The sequence below is a fragment of the Halyomorpha halys genome, unplaced genomic scaffold (genome assembly GCF_000696795.3).
Source record: "Halyomorpha halys isolate HHAL.00 unplaced genomic scaffold, Hhal_1.1 Scaffold1593.1, whole genome shotgun sequence".
Taxonomy (NCBI): Eukaryota; Metazoa; Arthropoda; class Insecta; order Hemiptera; family Pentatomidae; genus Halyomorpha; species Halyomorpha halys.
The window spans coordinates 7,690-24,513 of record NW_027107078.1 but is presented as its reverse complement, the minus strand read 5'-3'; the positions used below and the strand labels follow the sequence as shown (position 1 = coordinate 24,513).

Below are 16,824 nucleotides of genomic sequence, written 5' to 3'. Positions count from 1 at the left end.
CCCCCCGACAAACTTCTCCATTCAAAAAATCAGTCTCATTACTTTTCTACCACACCTCGTATAGATGTTTGAATAAATAATGTAAACGTTGAAATCACTAAAGAACAGCAATAAAAAGGTAATTCTGGGAATTGACTCTCTAGAACAGTTCACAGGGTTCTCACGATAGGTGGTTATAGTCCACTAGCCATGGAGGAGAAAAAAATCAGTTATTTAACCTCAATTTTTGATTACTTTAATAAATAGTCTAAATTGATAAATCATCCAAGTATATTTAGGGGAAATAAAAAATGGCGGCTGTTTAAAAACCTTAAAAAAATTAATTTTTTAATCGAAGCTCTATACCGTCAAAACTACCTAAAACACTAGAAATCCTAATAGAACATCATTTAACGTAGAGAAAATTTACTAAAATATGAGCTCTAAACTTAATTTACTAAAATATGAGCTCTAAACTTAATTTACTAAAATAGAGCTATTTACATTCAATAGTTCCTGAGATACAGTTTTTCTATTAGCAACAATTCATGAGAAATGGACTGAAAATCAGTAGTTGGCGAATTTGTTTTGGGAAATCTATATATCAGGAACCATTAGAAACGCAGATGTCTGCCAGCTCTCATTTTAGTACAAGCGCCGGGAAGAAAAAAAGGCAGTTATCTCACCCCAGTTTTTGGTTACTTTAATGAAAACTATGTATAATTACTAGTGAAATTTATGAGTCTTCCAAGTATTAAAAGGTAGGGTTAATAAAAAATTGCGGCTATTTCAAAACCAATTTTAACGTCGGAGCTCTAAGTCTTAAAAACTACCAACTACACTAGAAAATCTAAGAGAACATTATTTAAAGATGAGTAAATTTGCTAAAAAATTGGCCCTAAAGAGCTATTTACGTCCAATAGTTCTTGAGATATAGCTTTTTAAAAAGCAAAATTTCTTAAAAATCTTCTGAAAGATTATTAGTTGTAGTTAACTATGAGACATACAGATGACTATTAGCACTCAAATTAAAGCTAGTTTAATGGACTATAAATAAGATTATGACCTTTACCATCGTGGGAATAGTAGTTTTCATGAAATTTGCTTAAATGAATTGATTTATAGTTGTTCGGACAATAAGTTTGATTTATTAAAAACTTCATTTCAGAAACCATTTGATGTACAGATGTTTGCGAGCGCTAAAATTAAAGTTAGTTAAATTTACTACAAAATAGTTAATTATGTTTATCTTGGTAGGAGTAGTAGTTTTTATGATATTTGACAAAATAAACTCACAAAATGTTAATTTATAGTTGTTCGTATAAAATGTTGGAATTTTCAAAAAATATATCTCTAGATCCATAAGACGCACATATGTCTGCCAACACTCAAAATAAAGGACATTTAACTTACTATAAAGTAGTTTATGACATTTATCTGCGTAGAAGTAGTAGTTTTTATGGTATTTACATATGAATATAAATTTGGCAAATCAATTTATTTTAGCAAATTTCATGTAAACTATTACTCCTACGAAGATAAACATTCTAAACTACTTTACAGCTCATTAAACTAGCTTTAATTTGAGTGCTAATAGACATCTGTACGTCAAATGGTTTTTGAGATGTAGATTTTTCAAAATAAATTCTCTAACTACTGATCTTTCAGTACATCCCATACAATATTTTTCTGAAATGTTGCTTTTTAAAAAGCTATATCTCAAAAACTATTTAACGTAAATAACTCTATTAGGGCTCATAGTTTAGCAAATTTTCTCTTCTTTAAATGGTGTTCTCTTAGATTTTCTTGTGTTGTTCTTACTTTTTGAGATATAGAGCTCCGAATAAAAAATTAGTTGTTTTACAGCCGCCATTTTTTATTCCCCCTACTTGGCAGACTCATCAATTTCGACTAGTAATTATACATAGTTTTTATTAAGGTAATCAAAAATTAGGTTGAGAGAACTGCCTTTTGGCTTGCCTTTCTCCTCTTGGGCTCTTGTACTATTTTAAAGCTAGTTGAATGTAGATAAAGAATTTTATAGTTTATTAGTTTTAGCAAATTTACTCTAGTTCAAATGATGTTTTAGATATGAGATATAGATTTCATACAGTAAATTCACAAACTACTGATTTTTTAGTACATTTTTTTATGAAACATTGCTTTTTTAAAAAAACTCTGTATCTCAGGAATTATTAAAGGTAATCAGCTCTATTAGGGCTCTTGTTTAGCTCTAACTGATATGTAGTTTTAACGATAGAGAGCTCCGAATGAAAAAATAAAGTCCATCAAAGTTTTAAAACAGACGTCATTATTTATTCCCCCTACCTATACATGGCAGACTCACCAATGTCAACTAATAATTATACTTAGTTTTCATCAAAGTAATCAAAGATTGAAGTGAAATGGCTGAATTTTTTTCCATCCATTTTTATGTCTGTAAGGCACAACACATTAATGTTGTTTATTGTCCAGAATGCACCAGGTATTGTCATGTCACGCACCCTATAATAAAGAACACAACCCTATAACAAACTGTCATTTTCTAGGCTCCATCTACTCCGACGTCTTGGAAATCTTCCATTACCAATTAGTTCTAACCTATTCACCCACCCTTTCCTCATTAGACATATTTACCTTCCTATCTGAGAAGAAAAATATGTGTTATTATTATGTACAAGAAACAGTTGCAAAGGCATCGCCTAGCAACAGGCCAACCATCTTCATTTTTAAATAAGTTCCAGCTAATCATTGGCCATTACAGTTTCTGAACAGCCACGTCTGCGTTTAGCTGGTGTTACTCTTTGGACATTTCGAATGTTTTAGTCATCATTACAGTCCAGAACCAGACCTTTTCTTCGTTTCTGGCCTTTGACTGAAGTATGAGTTGTTGCTAATTAGCTGGCACGTATAATTCATTACAACCACCTGATCCTGTCTGCCCTCAATAAGAGTGTGGGTGGCCATCTTGGCTTTTGTACATTTCGACTGTTGATGAGCCTTTACAGATGTGGGTCAACCAACTTTATAGCTACGTAGTGGCGACCTACAGATCTTGACAGCAAACTATTTTCCCCTGACCTATTGGACTGGATCAACTTTTTTTCAGAATCGTCGACCTGCATTTATTTTATATATCTATTGTTTTTGTAATTTATTTTGCTAATCTTGCTTTTATTCATTATTTTATTCTAACTCTTTTGATTATTATATGGGTATGTTTTCTTATGTTCCATTAAAATTAGACCAGGGAGCGCGGTAGCAGCGTGGTAAGGTGCGATGCTATTAGCCCAAGGACCCGGGTTCGTATCCGACTGACTGAAAATTGTTTTCTGTTACACTGTAGTCATGAGTCAACCCTGTAGCTTCAGGAGCTCTCCTGCGGTCCACCCAGCCTAAATTAGTTACCCTTAATTTAGTAAACTTTTGGGAGTCGAGCATGATTCTGACCAAGTCATCTTCTTGAACAACCGTTGGTTTAGTAACAGTAATTCCTTTCAAAGTACTGAACCCCTGACCCTTCATTGGTCGTAGTTGTACAGATTTTAATTTTTTTTTCTATTTTTTTTTAAATTATTTATTTAATGAAATTTACAACTGTACACAATAATACATAGGTAAATATGTAGTATGTTTCATATACACTTGAAAATCTTGGGAAGGAACCACCCATTGGTGATACGTCAAACATTAATTTAAATTAGAAGGTTCCGTGGCCATCTTCTTTTCAGAAGCCTCGGAGGATTATCAGGGATTGTTAAGGATGAAAGATTAAGAATTAATGGGTTAAGATGGTTAAGGAGTTTGGAATGAAAAGACGCATATCTGTTTTGGGTCAAATCTGCAACGAATGGGATGTTAAGGTCTTTGTGAATGAGTTTATTAGTGACGTAATAAGGAGAATCGAGGATTTTACGTAGGATTTTGGATTGTAACGATTGGATGCGGGAAGAATTTGATGGTTTGGTGGAGCCCCAGAGCTCAATTCCATATGTCCAAATTGGTCTGATTATTGTAGTGTATACTAATTTTTTTGTAGTGAATGGGAAGTTTAGAGCGATTGTCAAGTTACTGTTGTAGCAATCGGAATCCTAAGTATCGAATCTGTACAACAGGCGTTAGTGGAGTTTTTAGAAAGAATACTGTAGAACAGGAGGGCAGAGGTTTACGACGGAGAGTAAAGGTGATCTGGTGGGATTGATTTTAATTTTTAATGTTAGATTAATCAAATAAAGGTTTATATCTGAGCTAGCTTTTTTATATTTTTTTGTTCTTTTAAAGCTTTCCAAAAAAAAGAAATCGTCAATTTTAGGTAGCTTTAATACATTTTCTAATCATTATTATGCAAAATATTTTCCTTTTTTTTTTTTTACAGGAAAATAACTTTCTCAGAGATTTTAGAAACAGTGTGGTAAAAAAACCGATTGAAAAGAAAGGTGTAACAGTAACAAAGAGAGACTGCATGGTTTGTGGTGTCACATTAAAAAGATGTTCGATTTGATCACACCCAAGAATATTTGGGATTAAAGATAAACTGCACATGACATGTTTTTTTCTTTATTTATTTATAGGCGTAATCATAAAATAAATCATTCCAGTTCAAATTAACTTGCATAATTGTACTAAGAAGTGAGGTGGTAAAGGAGAGGCTTTTCAATAAATAATAGTACAAGAGCCCAAGAGGAGAAAAAAGGCAGTTATCTCACCCCAATTTTTGATTACTTTAATGAAAACTATGTATAATTACTAGTCAAAATTGATGAGTCTGCCAATTTTAGGTAGAGAGAATAAAAAATGGCGGCTTTTTCAAAACGGTAAAAAGAAATTATTTTTCATTCGGAGCTCTATATCTTAAAAAATAGGAACAACACAAGAAAACCTAAGAGAACGTCATTTAAAGAAGAGTAAATTTGCTAAAATATGAGCTCTAACAGAGTTGTTTACGTTTAATAGTTTTCGAGGTATAGCTTTTTAAAAAGCAACATATCATAAAAATGGAGTATGGGACGTACTGAAAGATCAGTTGTTAGTGAAATTATTTTGAAACTTATGTCTCAAAAACCATTTGACGTACAGATGACTATTAACACTCAAATTAAAGCTAGCTTAATGGAATAAAAAGAAGTTTATGACCTTTACCTTCGTAGGAATAGTTGTTTTCATGAAATTTGCTTAAATGAATTGATTTATAGTTGTTCGGACAAATTTTCATTTGCCAAATTTATATTCATATGTGAATATCATAAGATAAGTGTCATAAACTACTTTATAGAAAGTTAAATTTCCTTTATTTTGAGTGTTGGCAGACACATGTGCGTCTTATGGATCTAGAGATATATTTTTTCAAAAATCCAACATTTTATACGAACAACTAGAAATTAACACTTTGTCAAATATCATAAAAACTACTACTCCTGCAAAGATCAATATATTTATCTATTTTTCACTAAATTTAATATATAATAATGCTTTAATTTGAGCGCTAGCAGAAATCTGTACGTCCATGAAGTTTTTCATAAATCAAACTTATGGTCCGAACATGTATAAATCAATTTATTATAGCAAATATCATGAAAACTAGTATTCCTACGAAGGTAAAGGTCAGAAACTTCTTTATATCCATTAAATAGCTTAAATTGTAGTGCTAATAGACATCTGTACGTCACATAGTTCCTGAGATATAGATTTCTCAAAATAAATTAACTAACTACTAATAAATTTTTCTTTTTAAAAAGCTATATCTCGAGAACTATTGGACGTAAATAGGTCTTTTAGAGCTAATATTTCAGAAAATTTACTCTTCTTTAAATAATGTTCTCCTAGATTTTCTATTGTTTTTAGTAGTTTTTACGATATAGAGCTCCGAATGAAAAATTAAGGTTTTGAAACAGCCACCATTTTTTAATCCTCCTACCTATACTTGGCAGACTCATCAATTTTGACTAGTAATTATACATAGTTTTTATTGAAGTAATCAAAATTGGGGTGCGATTACTGCCTTTTTTTATTCCTGGCCCTTGTACTAAGTGGACTCACAAAAAATTGAAAGACCTTCTATGGATATCTCCTGATTCCTGTATCTGTTTTTTGTATTTAATTCCTATAGGACTAACAATCCCATTCGTGCCTGTAGAATAGTTCCGTGCTGACTGAAGTTGCCATCCTCCGAGGATTTACGGCTAGTATCCCTAAGGACTGATCCTCCCATTGTCGTGGCCTTCTGGTATAGAGTGTATCACATCTTCAAAGGGAGTCAGAACCATTTAATCTAAATAGTCCTTTAAACTAGCTTTAATTTGAGTGCTAATAGACATCAGTACGTCACATAGTTCCTCAATATAGATTTCTCAAAATAAATTAACTAACTACTAATCTTTCAGTCGATTTTTAAGAAATTTTGCTTTTTAATAAGCCTTATCTCGAGAACTATTGGGCGTAAATAGCTCTTTTAGGGCTAATATTTCAGTAAAATTACTCTTCTTTAAATAATGTTCTCTAAGATTTTCAAGTGTTGTCGTTAGTTTTTAAGTTATAGAGCTCCGACGTTAAAATTAATTTTTAACGTTTTGAAATAGCCGCCATTTTTTATTAACTCTACCTTTAATACTTGGATGACTCATGAATTTAGACTAGTAATTATAGGTAGCTTTCATTAAAGTACTTTAATACAAATCTTAATGAATATGATACAAAAATCATATCCATATACGAATATTATATAATAAACTACTTTATAGAACATTAAACTAATTTGAGTACTAGCAGTCACCTGTACGTCAAATACTTTCAGAGATATACTTTTTCATATATCTAAAAAGTCTGTCCTAACAACTAGAAATCAACATTTTGTGAATTCGTTTGTTTAAAAACATGAAAATTAGTTCTGCTACCAAGGTAAATGTCATTAACTACTATATAGTGTATTAAATTAGCTTTAATTTAAGTGTTAATAGACAGTTGTACGTCGAATAGTTTTTGAGATAAATATTTTTCAAAATAAACTCACTAACTACTTATTTTTTATTGCATTTTTTATTAAATGTGGCATTTTAAAAAGCTATATCTCGAGAACTATTGAACGTAAATAGCTCTATTAGGGCTTATATTTTAGCAAATTTACTCTACTTTAAATGATGTCGTCTTAGGTTTTCTAGTGTTGTTCCTACTTTTTAAGATATACAGCTCCGAATGAAAAATTAATTTTTAACTTTTTCAAACAGTCGCCATTTTTTTATTCCCCATAACTATACATGGCAGACTCATCAATTTTGACGAGTAATGATACATATTTTTTAGTCAAGTATAAAAAAAAAAAAAAACTGCCTTTTTTTCTCCTCTTGGGGTCTTGTACTCTATGGTTAGGGATGTAGTTAAAATTGTTTTTTAGAAAGCCCAAAGGATCGAAGATTGTATAGAAAAATATTTTTATTCGTCCAATGAAAAATTGGATACCATATTTAATCAAAGATATAAGAAGTTATTATTCAAAACAAGAATTTCTTTTTGATATAAACCAACTGTTTCTATACGTTGTATTAATTAAGTTTTTATTTTATTTATCTGAAGCTCATATGTTTTTTTTTTCTATTATTCAGTGCTCATAGAATTCGTAGTGTCACTTTATGAAAACCAATTAATTTTAATAAGCTATTAGCAAACAAGATGGTACTGAAAAGCATGAATACGAATTGGTACGGCGTTGATAAACACCAATCCCCACTAGACGAGATTAAAAATAAAGATACTATGAAGGATATAGTGGAAGGTAAGTTTAGAATTTAGTGATATTATATAATTCACATCTGTATGTATGTATCGCATATGTATTTGTCTCTGGATGCCAGATTAATCGCTGAAGGCAATAATAAGTTAATATATCCAAAAATAAGTTAATCAATTTATATTGAGTCCTTCAAAACTATTATTTCCAAAGGCTTTTTGTGTATTTACCAGTTACCAATTAAATACCTTTGTATTTATAAAATATCATTACCATTAGTTATATAATATAATAAGATAAATGATGTTATTATGATGATTGAAATGCCATAAAATATGATTATTACATTATAGCTTATACATATATGCATATATATAGGTGCTGATTTGGGTGGTGCGTGTCGAGGTATGTAGTGCTTAAGTCTTGGCATTGGTGTCATAACCGTGGGTTTCATCTCAGCCGTGGAGTTTCATTTCTAAAGAGCTCTCAGGACTTCTCCACGTCCATGCTCTTCTCTAGCCCGTCTTCTTACTTCTATCTTCAGTACTCCTCCATGTCTCCGTGTTTATAATTGACATGCATACTGACAAAGCCAGCAGGCAATACCTGTTTTTAATATATTTGTTCAGGAAGGACCCTTTCACCTGTGCCCTTTGTTGATATACCCGGCACAGGTATGAAAAGACATATGGCAAAGGCTTTTATAATATTAATAATTGTAAATACCTCGATACATATAAATATATATTTATGCAGCCCTTTGTCTGCATGATAAACCCGCAAATGAACACTCAGACTTTCTATACCCCCTCTACTTTTAGGATGGCCGGAGTGTTAATATGCCAATCTACTTCTAGAGTCTGCATCTCTCCCCTGATTGTGGCATTATCGAATTCTCGACCCCCGTCGGAAGAAATTCGTCTTGGGACCCCATAAAATAGGAACCATGTTCTAAGCGCGGCTATTACTGCTTCCGCTGTCCTATCTTGAGCCTGATGTGCCATGGCCACTTTACTAAAGAGGTCGATGACAGTTGTCCACTTGAAACCTTGGTGTTTCCTCTTGCACGGCCTTAGGCGGGTGGCGGTCGTACTTCGTACTAAGGCATATATCGCAACCTCCTATAACTTCCTGGACCGTCTTCTTCACCCCCAACAAAAATAGCGACGCTTGAGGGCTTGTAACGTGTCTCGCTCACACCGCGATGATTAGTATTTCCTTGGTGGTGAGCTAGAGTAACTTCCTTTTGCCGTTCTTCGTCTCCACCATCATCGCGCAACGGGCAAAGGTCCTATCGATCCTTATTTGTTCGAGTCTCCACAGCCGTTTGATTTTTTCCCATATAACTTCGTTCCCTACATAGAGGTAATGAGTTCTTCCTGCCTTTTTTCCTCAATCTCGGACGGTCTATCTCCCGTAGAGCTATCATTCCCCGACGACGGAGTTCCTTCCTCCCGCGGCTGCGTGTTAGACGTTTCCCCTTCCCCTGGAGTCCATTCTCTTAGGAATTTTCGGACGTCCCCCGCTGGTTCTCTTTGTTCCTCCACTACCCCATTTGTGATTAGTGCCCGAGACAACCAATCCGCGACCACATTCTCCTTCCCTGGCTTATACACTATCTCCATATTAAACTGCCCTAGCAACTCCTTCCAGCGGGTGATGCGCGCAGAGGACTCCTTCAGTTTTCCTACCCACAGAAGAGGTCGGTGGTCAGTTTGGATCCTAAATCGCCTCCCCAACACATACGGTCCAAACGGCATCCGCTTAAACTCGTAGTGGCCACGTTCAAACGTGAATACCGTTTTCGGTTGGTCTCTTGGAAGCATCCTTATTTGAACCTGTCCAGTATATCGTCCAACCGGGGAATAGGATACCGCTCATCCACCGTATTCTCGATTAATTTTCGATAGTCGATGACTACTTGGTACTTCTCCTTTTGCTCCCCCGCTACTGCTTTCTTTTTCACCGCACATAAGGGACTATTGTAGGGCGAAGTACTATTGACAATAATGTCTTGTTTCCTTAAAATCTCGATTTCCTCCCGTATATGGGATATCCCCGCCTGTGGATATCGACGTTCCTTCACATAGGTTACCTTTTCTCGCTTTAACTCTATTTCGTGCACCGTCTCCCCCGTTGCCGATAACACCTCCCCTTCTTTAAAGAATATATCCTCAAACTACTGCATGATACCCTGCCTCCAATTTCCGTCACTACCAATTGCCCCCACCCGTACGCTACCATCCTTTCCTAGTTCCTGAGACGGAAATGTGTAACCCCTTTTTCTGATATGCCATCGCCCTGCAGTATTCTTAACTCTCGCGCCCACTCTACCCAACAAATCACATCCTATAATTGCCTTATATTCCCGAGGCATTTCTTTGACCACATATACCGTAATCGAATCGGTTACCCCCCACTGACTCAACCCCATACTTGCCTCGCCTTCGACGCTACAGAGCCCACCCAGGGTGATTAATTTACACTTACATACTTTCACCTGGGGTGTCTCCTCTCCACCTCTCAGCCTCTCCAACGCTCCACTGCACAATATGGAGTTTGAACTTCCGGTGTCGACAAGGCACCGCACTCCTCCCACGCAGAAAATAGGCAGACCGGCACGCTTTCCTTCAACGCTGCAACTCACCATCATGCGACCGCCTCTCCACCGGTACGCACCTCAGATTTCTTCCTCTCTTCTTCCTTCCTCCTCCGCTCGCCTCCCTCCTCTTCTTACCTTCTCAAATCTTACTTTCTCACCTCCCTCCGGCTCTGTTTCCAATGCCTCGGACGTTTCGGCCGAGTCTGTCTCTGATCCGTACGATCTCCTTGGAATTCCTCCTCTCCCCACTCTCTGGGCATTCACCTCCATGGGTTCGCCCTGGTTCGCATTCCTCCGTCTGAATAGATACGGGCAATGCCTCGCCACATGTCCTTCGTTTCCACACTCATAGCATTTTGTACGAGGGCACTGTGGCACAAAATGCCCAGTTCTGCCACAACCATGGCATCTCCGATCCTCTCTCCTTACACTAACCTTCGGCTTGCTCCCTTGGTTCGGTCGTCTTTCTGTGGTCCCACTTCTTTCCCTTCCGCTATCTCGAAACTCTCTCCTTCTCCACGAGCTTGGTGCAGCTTTCGGTCGACAGTACGAGACCCTTGTCCAACCTGCCTCTTCGATTCCCATCCTAGCTACCTCTTCCCTAGCGCTGGCGTCCATCATCTCCTGCGAAAATCCATGAAAGTGACTCCTGGCAGGTCCTCTCGTCTACCTGTCTCCCTGGCGAGTTGTACTTTTAGAATGGTGGACAGGAATCCCATAATAGCTTGCACCTCCGCTATGCTTCTCGTTTCTCCCATCTTCTCCATAATCTGATTGAAACGGGTAAAGAGAACTCCGGCGAACTGCCCGTTACTTTGCCTCGGCTTCTTCTCTTCACGGAACATCCCAAAAATGTCTTCCTCGAGTGTCCATCTGCCACCGCCAAATGCCTTTTTTAATCTATCCTTTACTAGACTCCACGGCGTGTCCTGATCAGCCTGGATTTGGTTTAGGATGTTCCGTTTTATTCGGCAGATTACTGCCGCTCTCAACGAATTAGCCTCCTCTTCGTCCAGCAGGCAGTAATCCCCGAATCCCCTTCGCATCTGTTGGTACCTCCATCCTTTGCAGAGCCGACACCTTCTGGACGTCCGGTCTCACACCCTGTCGGGAGATGGTATGCCCCAAAAAATTTATGTGCTCTTGCCCTAGTGCTGACTTTTCTCGGGAAAGCTTGAGGCCGAACTCCCTCATTCTCATGTTAATTACTCCAACTCTCGCTTTACCGTCATCCACGAGTTTCTGGCATCTGTACTTCTTCCCTCCAATTCTAATATCCCAATGACCCCCACTATTTTTTATCTTTGCTCCCACCTTTTCCAAATGATCACAACCAATGATTATCTGGTAGTCTCGGGGCATTTTTCCCATTACATGGACAGTTACTTTCTCTCCTTTAGCACCCCAGTTACTCAATTACATTTCAGTTTCCCCTTCGATGCTGCAGGGCCCACCCAGAGTGATCAACTGACAATTACATACTCTGACTTGTAGTTTCCTCTCTCCATCATTCAATCTGTCAAGGGCCTCTCGGCAGACGATTGTGTTTGAACTCCCAGTGTCTACCAGACAGCTTACTCCTCTCTTTCCTCGTATAATAGGCAGACCGTCGTGCTCTCCTCTCACATGATGGTTCTCTAACGTGCGGTCGCCTCTCTGTGGGCACACTCCTCAAAACTCTCCTCTTCTTCTAGCAGTTTATCCGGTTCTTCTCCAAGTCCTCTGTTCTTACTGACCATTCTTCTGTGGCTTCACTCGCGGATCCATTCGTCCTTCGCGACCATTGTTTCTTGGTCTCGCCTGAGACGCTCTATATAGTTCTCTCTCTCCTAGCATCTCTGTGCTCTCTCTTTCTACTTCCATTCAGGCCTCCACCTCCCTAGCGCTTGTCTCTATAAGATCTTGAGCACATTCCACAAACGAGAGTTCTTTTCTCAACTGAATCTTCAGTACCGTGGATAGGAATTGCATTCGACCCTGTACTTGGATCGTCTCCAACATCTTGCTGAATTTGTCTTGAATTCTGTTATAGCGTGCCAGGAGTTCTGCGGCATAGTGACCATTAGACTGTCTCGGTTTTTTCGTTTCTTTGAACATCATGAATATATCCTCCTCCGGGGTCCACCGTCCTCCTCCGAATGCCTTCTTTAATCTTTCTTTGATGACCTTCCACGAGGTCTCTTCATCTGCCTGAATCTGATTAAGGATACTTCTTTTTACACGGCAGACTACCGCTGCTTTCAGCGCTTTTGCATCCTCGTTGTCCAATAGATCCTCCGACATCTTCGCTTCTATTTGCCCCATCAGGCGATCGCCCCCTTTTAAAATATTTAACTCCCCGGTCTTTCCGGTGAATTTTTCTATGTCCGATACCGCCATTCTCAGGTCCTGGGCAGTTGCCGTACGGACCTTGATCCATTCTAGCGTCGTGGCATGAAATTGCGCTAAAGAGACTTCTGGTAATGGTAGAATCACCTGCGGAGGTTGGTTGGCAGCTGCTAAAGCTTGGTTGACTGCAGCTTGAGTTTGGTTGTCTGCAGCTTGAAGTTGGTTCATATTCTCTAGGTTCAGAACTGCTTTTCTCACTAATCCGTTACTGGTCATAATTCAAAGAGAACAATGAAAAAAAAATTTCTTTTAGACTGAAAATTAACCGGTATCTAAAGTTCCCGGGTGTCGGCACCAGTTATCTTTCACTCAAGTGAAACAAAAAATAATAGGAGAGAGAGGAGTGCGATGTGAAACGCTTGAAGTGCTGTCAAAGACTGATCTATTTGCGGAGCCTGTCCGTCTATATATATACAATCGGTCAGCTGTTCTCGATCAGCTGATATGGACCTGTCAGCTGACAGTCCGTAACTTATATATATATATACAATAGGTCAGCTGTTCTCGATCAGCTGATATGGACCTGTCAGCTGACAGTCCGTAACTTATATATATATAAGTTACGATGGGTACTGTATATAAGTACTAATACTATATATAAGTTACCATTTGGCCACTTAACCCTGAAATACCCTGCATATATGATATAAATAAATAACACTGTTTCAGCTCTAAAAGCCGGAGACGAGCGTTGGAAGTTGTCAGTTGATTTGAAGACTGAAGGCATGTCTATGAAAAAATTTGAAGAGAATATTCTAGATGTTTACGGCCCAGCCTTTGATAAACTCGGTGTAAAAGGGCTAGCCCAAGTGGAAGCTGTGGTCAATAAGCACACCAAGTCATTGAACGACATTATAAAATTTAGTTTAATTGAAATGATGAAAAATAAATACGACCTAGACTTATCTTCGATAACTGGTTTATTCAATATAGAAAATAAAAAATGCCAGAAGATGTTGAAACGGTCTGATGCTACATTGAAGGAAGAGTGGGAAAGGTTAGTAGAGTTCCTCCACAAGAAAAAACTCTTCTCAGAGGCAATCAAAGACGAGGAGTCGATAGTCGACGATGACTTAAAGAATTTGGAAATAGAAGAAGAAGAATATAGGAAGACTATTACCGTCCTGATGGTAACATTGTGTATTTCACTAATTATATATTAATATTTATAATATTAATAATTCACTATATCATTGAGTGCAATAGGAGCGGGTTGGCGCAGTGAGTAAGGTTTCAACAAAAATGATGATGGACCGTAACCCCCTGAGGGCCTTAGTGAGGCGGGTCCGTTCGAGTTGGAATTTCTGTTTTTACACACCGTTTTCTGATTTCAGGCGTTTTTTAAATATTGTTGATTTAACTATGCTAAAGTCTCATCTTACCGTTTCAAGCAAATATTTCAAAAGTGATAAAAGACAGTTCTAAACAGTGTTCTAAAGTCTCCCTTTAATTCATCCATTTCGGTCCGAATAATTTGCGTGATACTTTATTTTCGAAAACCATAAGACGCTGATCATCCCTTCGCAACGTCTCGCATCTATAAAGAACAGTGGGAAGGATAATAGTTTTGTAAAGTCTAATTTTTAAGTTTTTCGAGCTAAGCAATTTCGAAATTGAAAAATAACAAGCATGTTACTTAATCCTACCTTCAAACTCACTATTATTTCCTCATCAATTTCGCTTTTTATAGTTACCATAGAACCTAAATATTTAAACTTATCTACCTGTTCGAACGTATTTCCTCCTATATCTGTATCACCGAATCATCGTTCTCCTGGTACTACCCTCAAACATTTACGTTCAGTTTATCTCCCATAAATTATCTCCCTCAGAAATTTACCTTTAAAATGTTTGCTATCTTTATGAAAATCATATGATTTCCCTGAATCAAAACTTGAGATTAGTTTTTTAAAATAATTTATGATAATAAGTAGGTCAAGAAAAGGGAGGGAGTGGTCAGTTTCACCTTCAACAGTAAACCGAAGACGAGGGTGGTAGGAATTAAAGACTGATAGGGTCTCGGGGATTCTGTCAGGATTGAGGACCAGGAAGAGATCGTCCACGTACAACATACCTGAGAACTTTATCTTAACCTCCTTTGATGCCGAAAGCCTTTTTACTAACATCCCCATTGACAAAGCCCTTCATATCGTTGAGAAGAACTGGACTATAATTCAACCTCATACCACGCTTAACCTCACCTCATTTATTTCTGCTTTAGAACTTTGCTGTAATTCTGGTTACCTGACTTTTCAAGATAAAGTTTACCACTAAATTAGCGGACATGCGATGGGGAACTGCCTTGCTCCAGATATCTCTAATATTGTTCTTAATGACCTTCTCGACTCTATAATACCTCTCTTCTCACAAGACATAATTTGCATTAAAAAGTACGTGGACGATCTCTTCCTTGTCCTCAATCCTGACAGAATCTCCCAGATCCTATCAGCCTTTAACAGCTACCACCCTCGTCTTCGGTTTACTGTTGAAGGTGAAAATGACCATTCCCTCCCTTTTCTTGATCTACGTTTTATCATAAATTCCGATGGCTCCCTATCCACTAATTGGTAAACTAAAATAATTTATATTTTTGCTTTATTGTGTTTTTTTAATGAATTAAAACGCAAATTAATATCTTACACACAGGATAAGTTAATGAAGAAACATGAAATATGCAAAATAGCTTTGAAAATCATCACTGGAAATCTGACAAATACCAACACAAAGATGATCGAGAGGATGGCCGATGAAGCCCGTAGGTTGAAGGATAACCTGGCGACAATATTATCGATCGCTGAGAAAGGTCTCGAGAAAGTGAGGAATAAACGGAAGAAGAGGGTAAAGAGGAGGGCCAATAACTTTATTGACGAACAATGTGACATCTGCCAACAAAAAGAAAAGGTAACAGCATCTATAGTAGTAGATTAGATTAGATTAGATTTTTATTCAGGGCGATCAACATCTAGGTTATTACACCCTTTATTTATCTTCTTGTCTTTGACATTTGATAGTTGAATGTAGACTATTTCCTTTTTATACTGGTCGATATTGGTGGACTATATTTTAGTATAAAGTTTATAATAAAGAAATTTTATTATTTTGTTTATGGATTCTGCTGAGTCTTTAAGGGCTAATTCTCTTGTACGAGGAATTTTATTATTTTCGAAGTGATGAGGATTCTTCAATTATATGCTTTATCGATAATGGGGACTGACAGGTTTGGCAAATAGGTTGGACCTCTTTTGTGATTAAGTGGAGGTGTGTTAATTCGGAATGTCCTATTCTTACACTTGCAACAACCACTTCTTCTCTTCTGTTTCCCCTTATAGCACTTGTCCACTTTTGTGTGTGTTTTTTTTAAACATTTCTGTTAAAATGAGTATGTTTGAGTATTCACTTTCTATGAATAAATGAAGTTCAGCTGTAAATATTGTTGAGTATGTGGGTGTCCCATATATTATTATTGCATAACCGACATTTTCATTTTGTTTGGAGCCGTCAGTGTAAATTATTTCATAATTTGAATATTTTTGTATCTAATTTAAGAATTTAATTTTATTTGAGTCGTGGTTCTGACGTTTCATAGTTAGATCCATTTTGTAAGACTGGTATTTCCAAGGGGCCAATCTATAGATAGTAGGTAAGGCTAAACAAATAATAGTAGATAAGGCAAACTATAGTAGTAGGTAAACCTAAACAAAAAGAAGGAAATGGTCAGGGCTGCGGTTAAAAAGGAAGAAAAAATATCAATAACTATTTAATTATATTCTGCCGAAGTTTCGACCTACGTTGTTACATTAAGTGAGGGTGTAAAGAGAGACCCCTCAAACGCACTGACCCTCTCCTTTTATTTTATTTTATTTTTCTACCAGATCGGCCTGGTGGGCCTTACATGGTTGATATAACTTATATTATATATATTTTTTAACTGTTGATTATGAGAAGGTATAGTCATACAAATGACACCCCTAACTATATACAATGTTCATATTAAAAGAAAAAAAAAAAATAAATAGATAAGAATAATGCTTCTTAATAAAAGAGGAAAGTAAAATAAATAACAAAAAATAATGATATTGGTAAAAGAAACAATTCCCTTCTAATAGTAAAAAGAAACAAGTTAATTTGAAAAAGG

The 16,824-nt window shown here is 36.8% G+C and overlaps 2 protein-coding genes across 3 annotated transcripts in view; both read left to right on the top strand.

Annotated features, from left to right (window-relative positions):
• Positions 1-4,523, top strand: part of LOC106690145 (uncharacterized) — a 27,415-nt gene extending 22,892 nt beyond the window's left edge. For both annotated transcript variants that reach the window (XM_014435471.2, XM_014435470.2), the window contains one exon: positions 4,355-4,523. In XM_014435471.2, coding sequence (XP_014290957.1) covers positions 4,355-4,480 — 126 coding nt within the window. In that variant the 3' untranslated portion in view covers positions 4,481-4,523. The remainder of the gene's footprint in view (positions 1-4,354) is intronic.
• A 2,234-nt stretch (positions 4,524-6,757) lies between these two features.
• LOC106690144 (uncharacterized) overlaps positions 6,758-16,824 on the top strand; it is a gene marked incomplete at its 3' end in the record, with an annotated part of 14,527 nt that continues 4,460 nt past the window's right edge. Inside the window, 4 exon segments of the mRNA XM_014435469.3 lie at positions 6,758-6,873; positions 7,575-7,744; positions 13,359-13,819; positions 15,336-15,590. Coding sequence (XP_014290955.1) covers positions 7,642-7,744; positions 13,359-13,819; positions 15,336-15,590 — 819 coding nt within the window.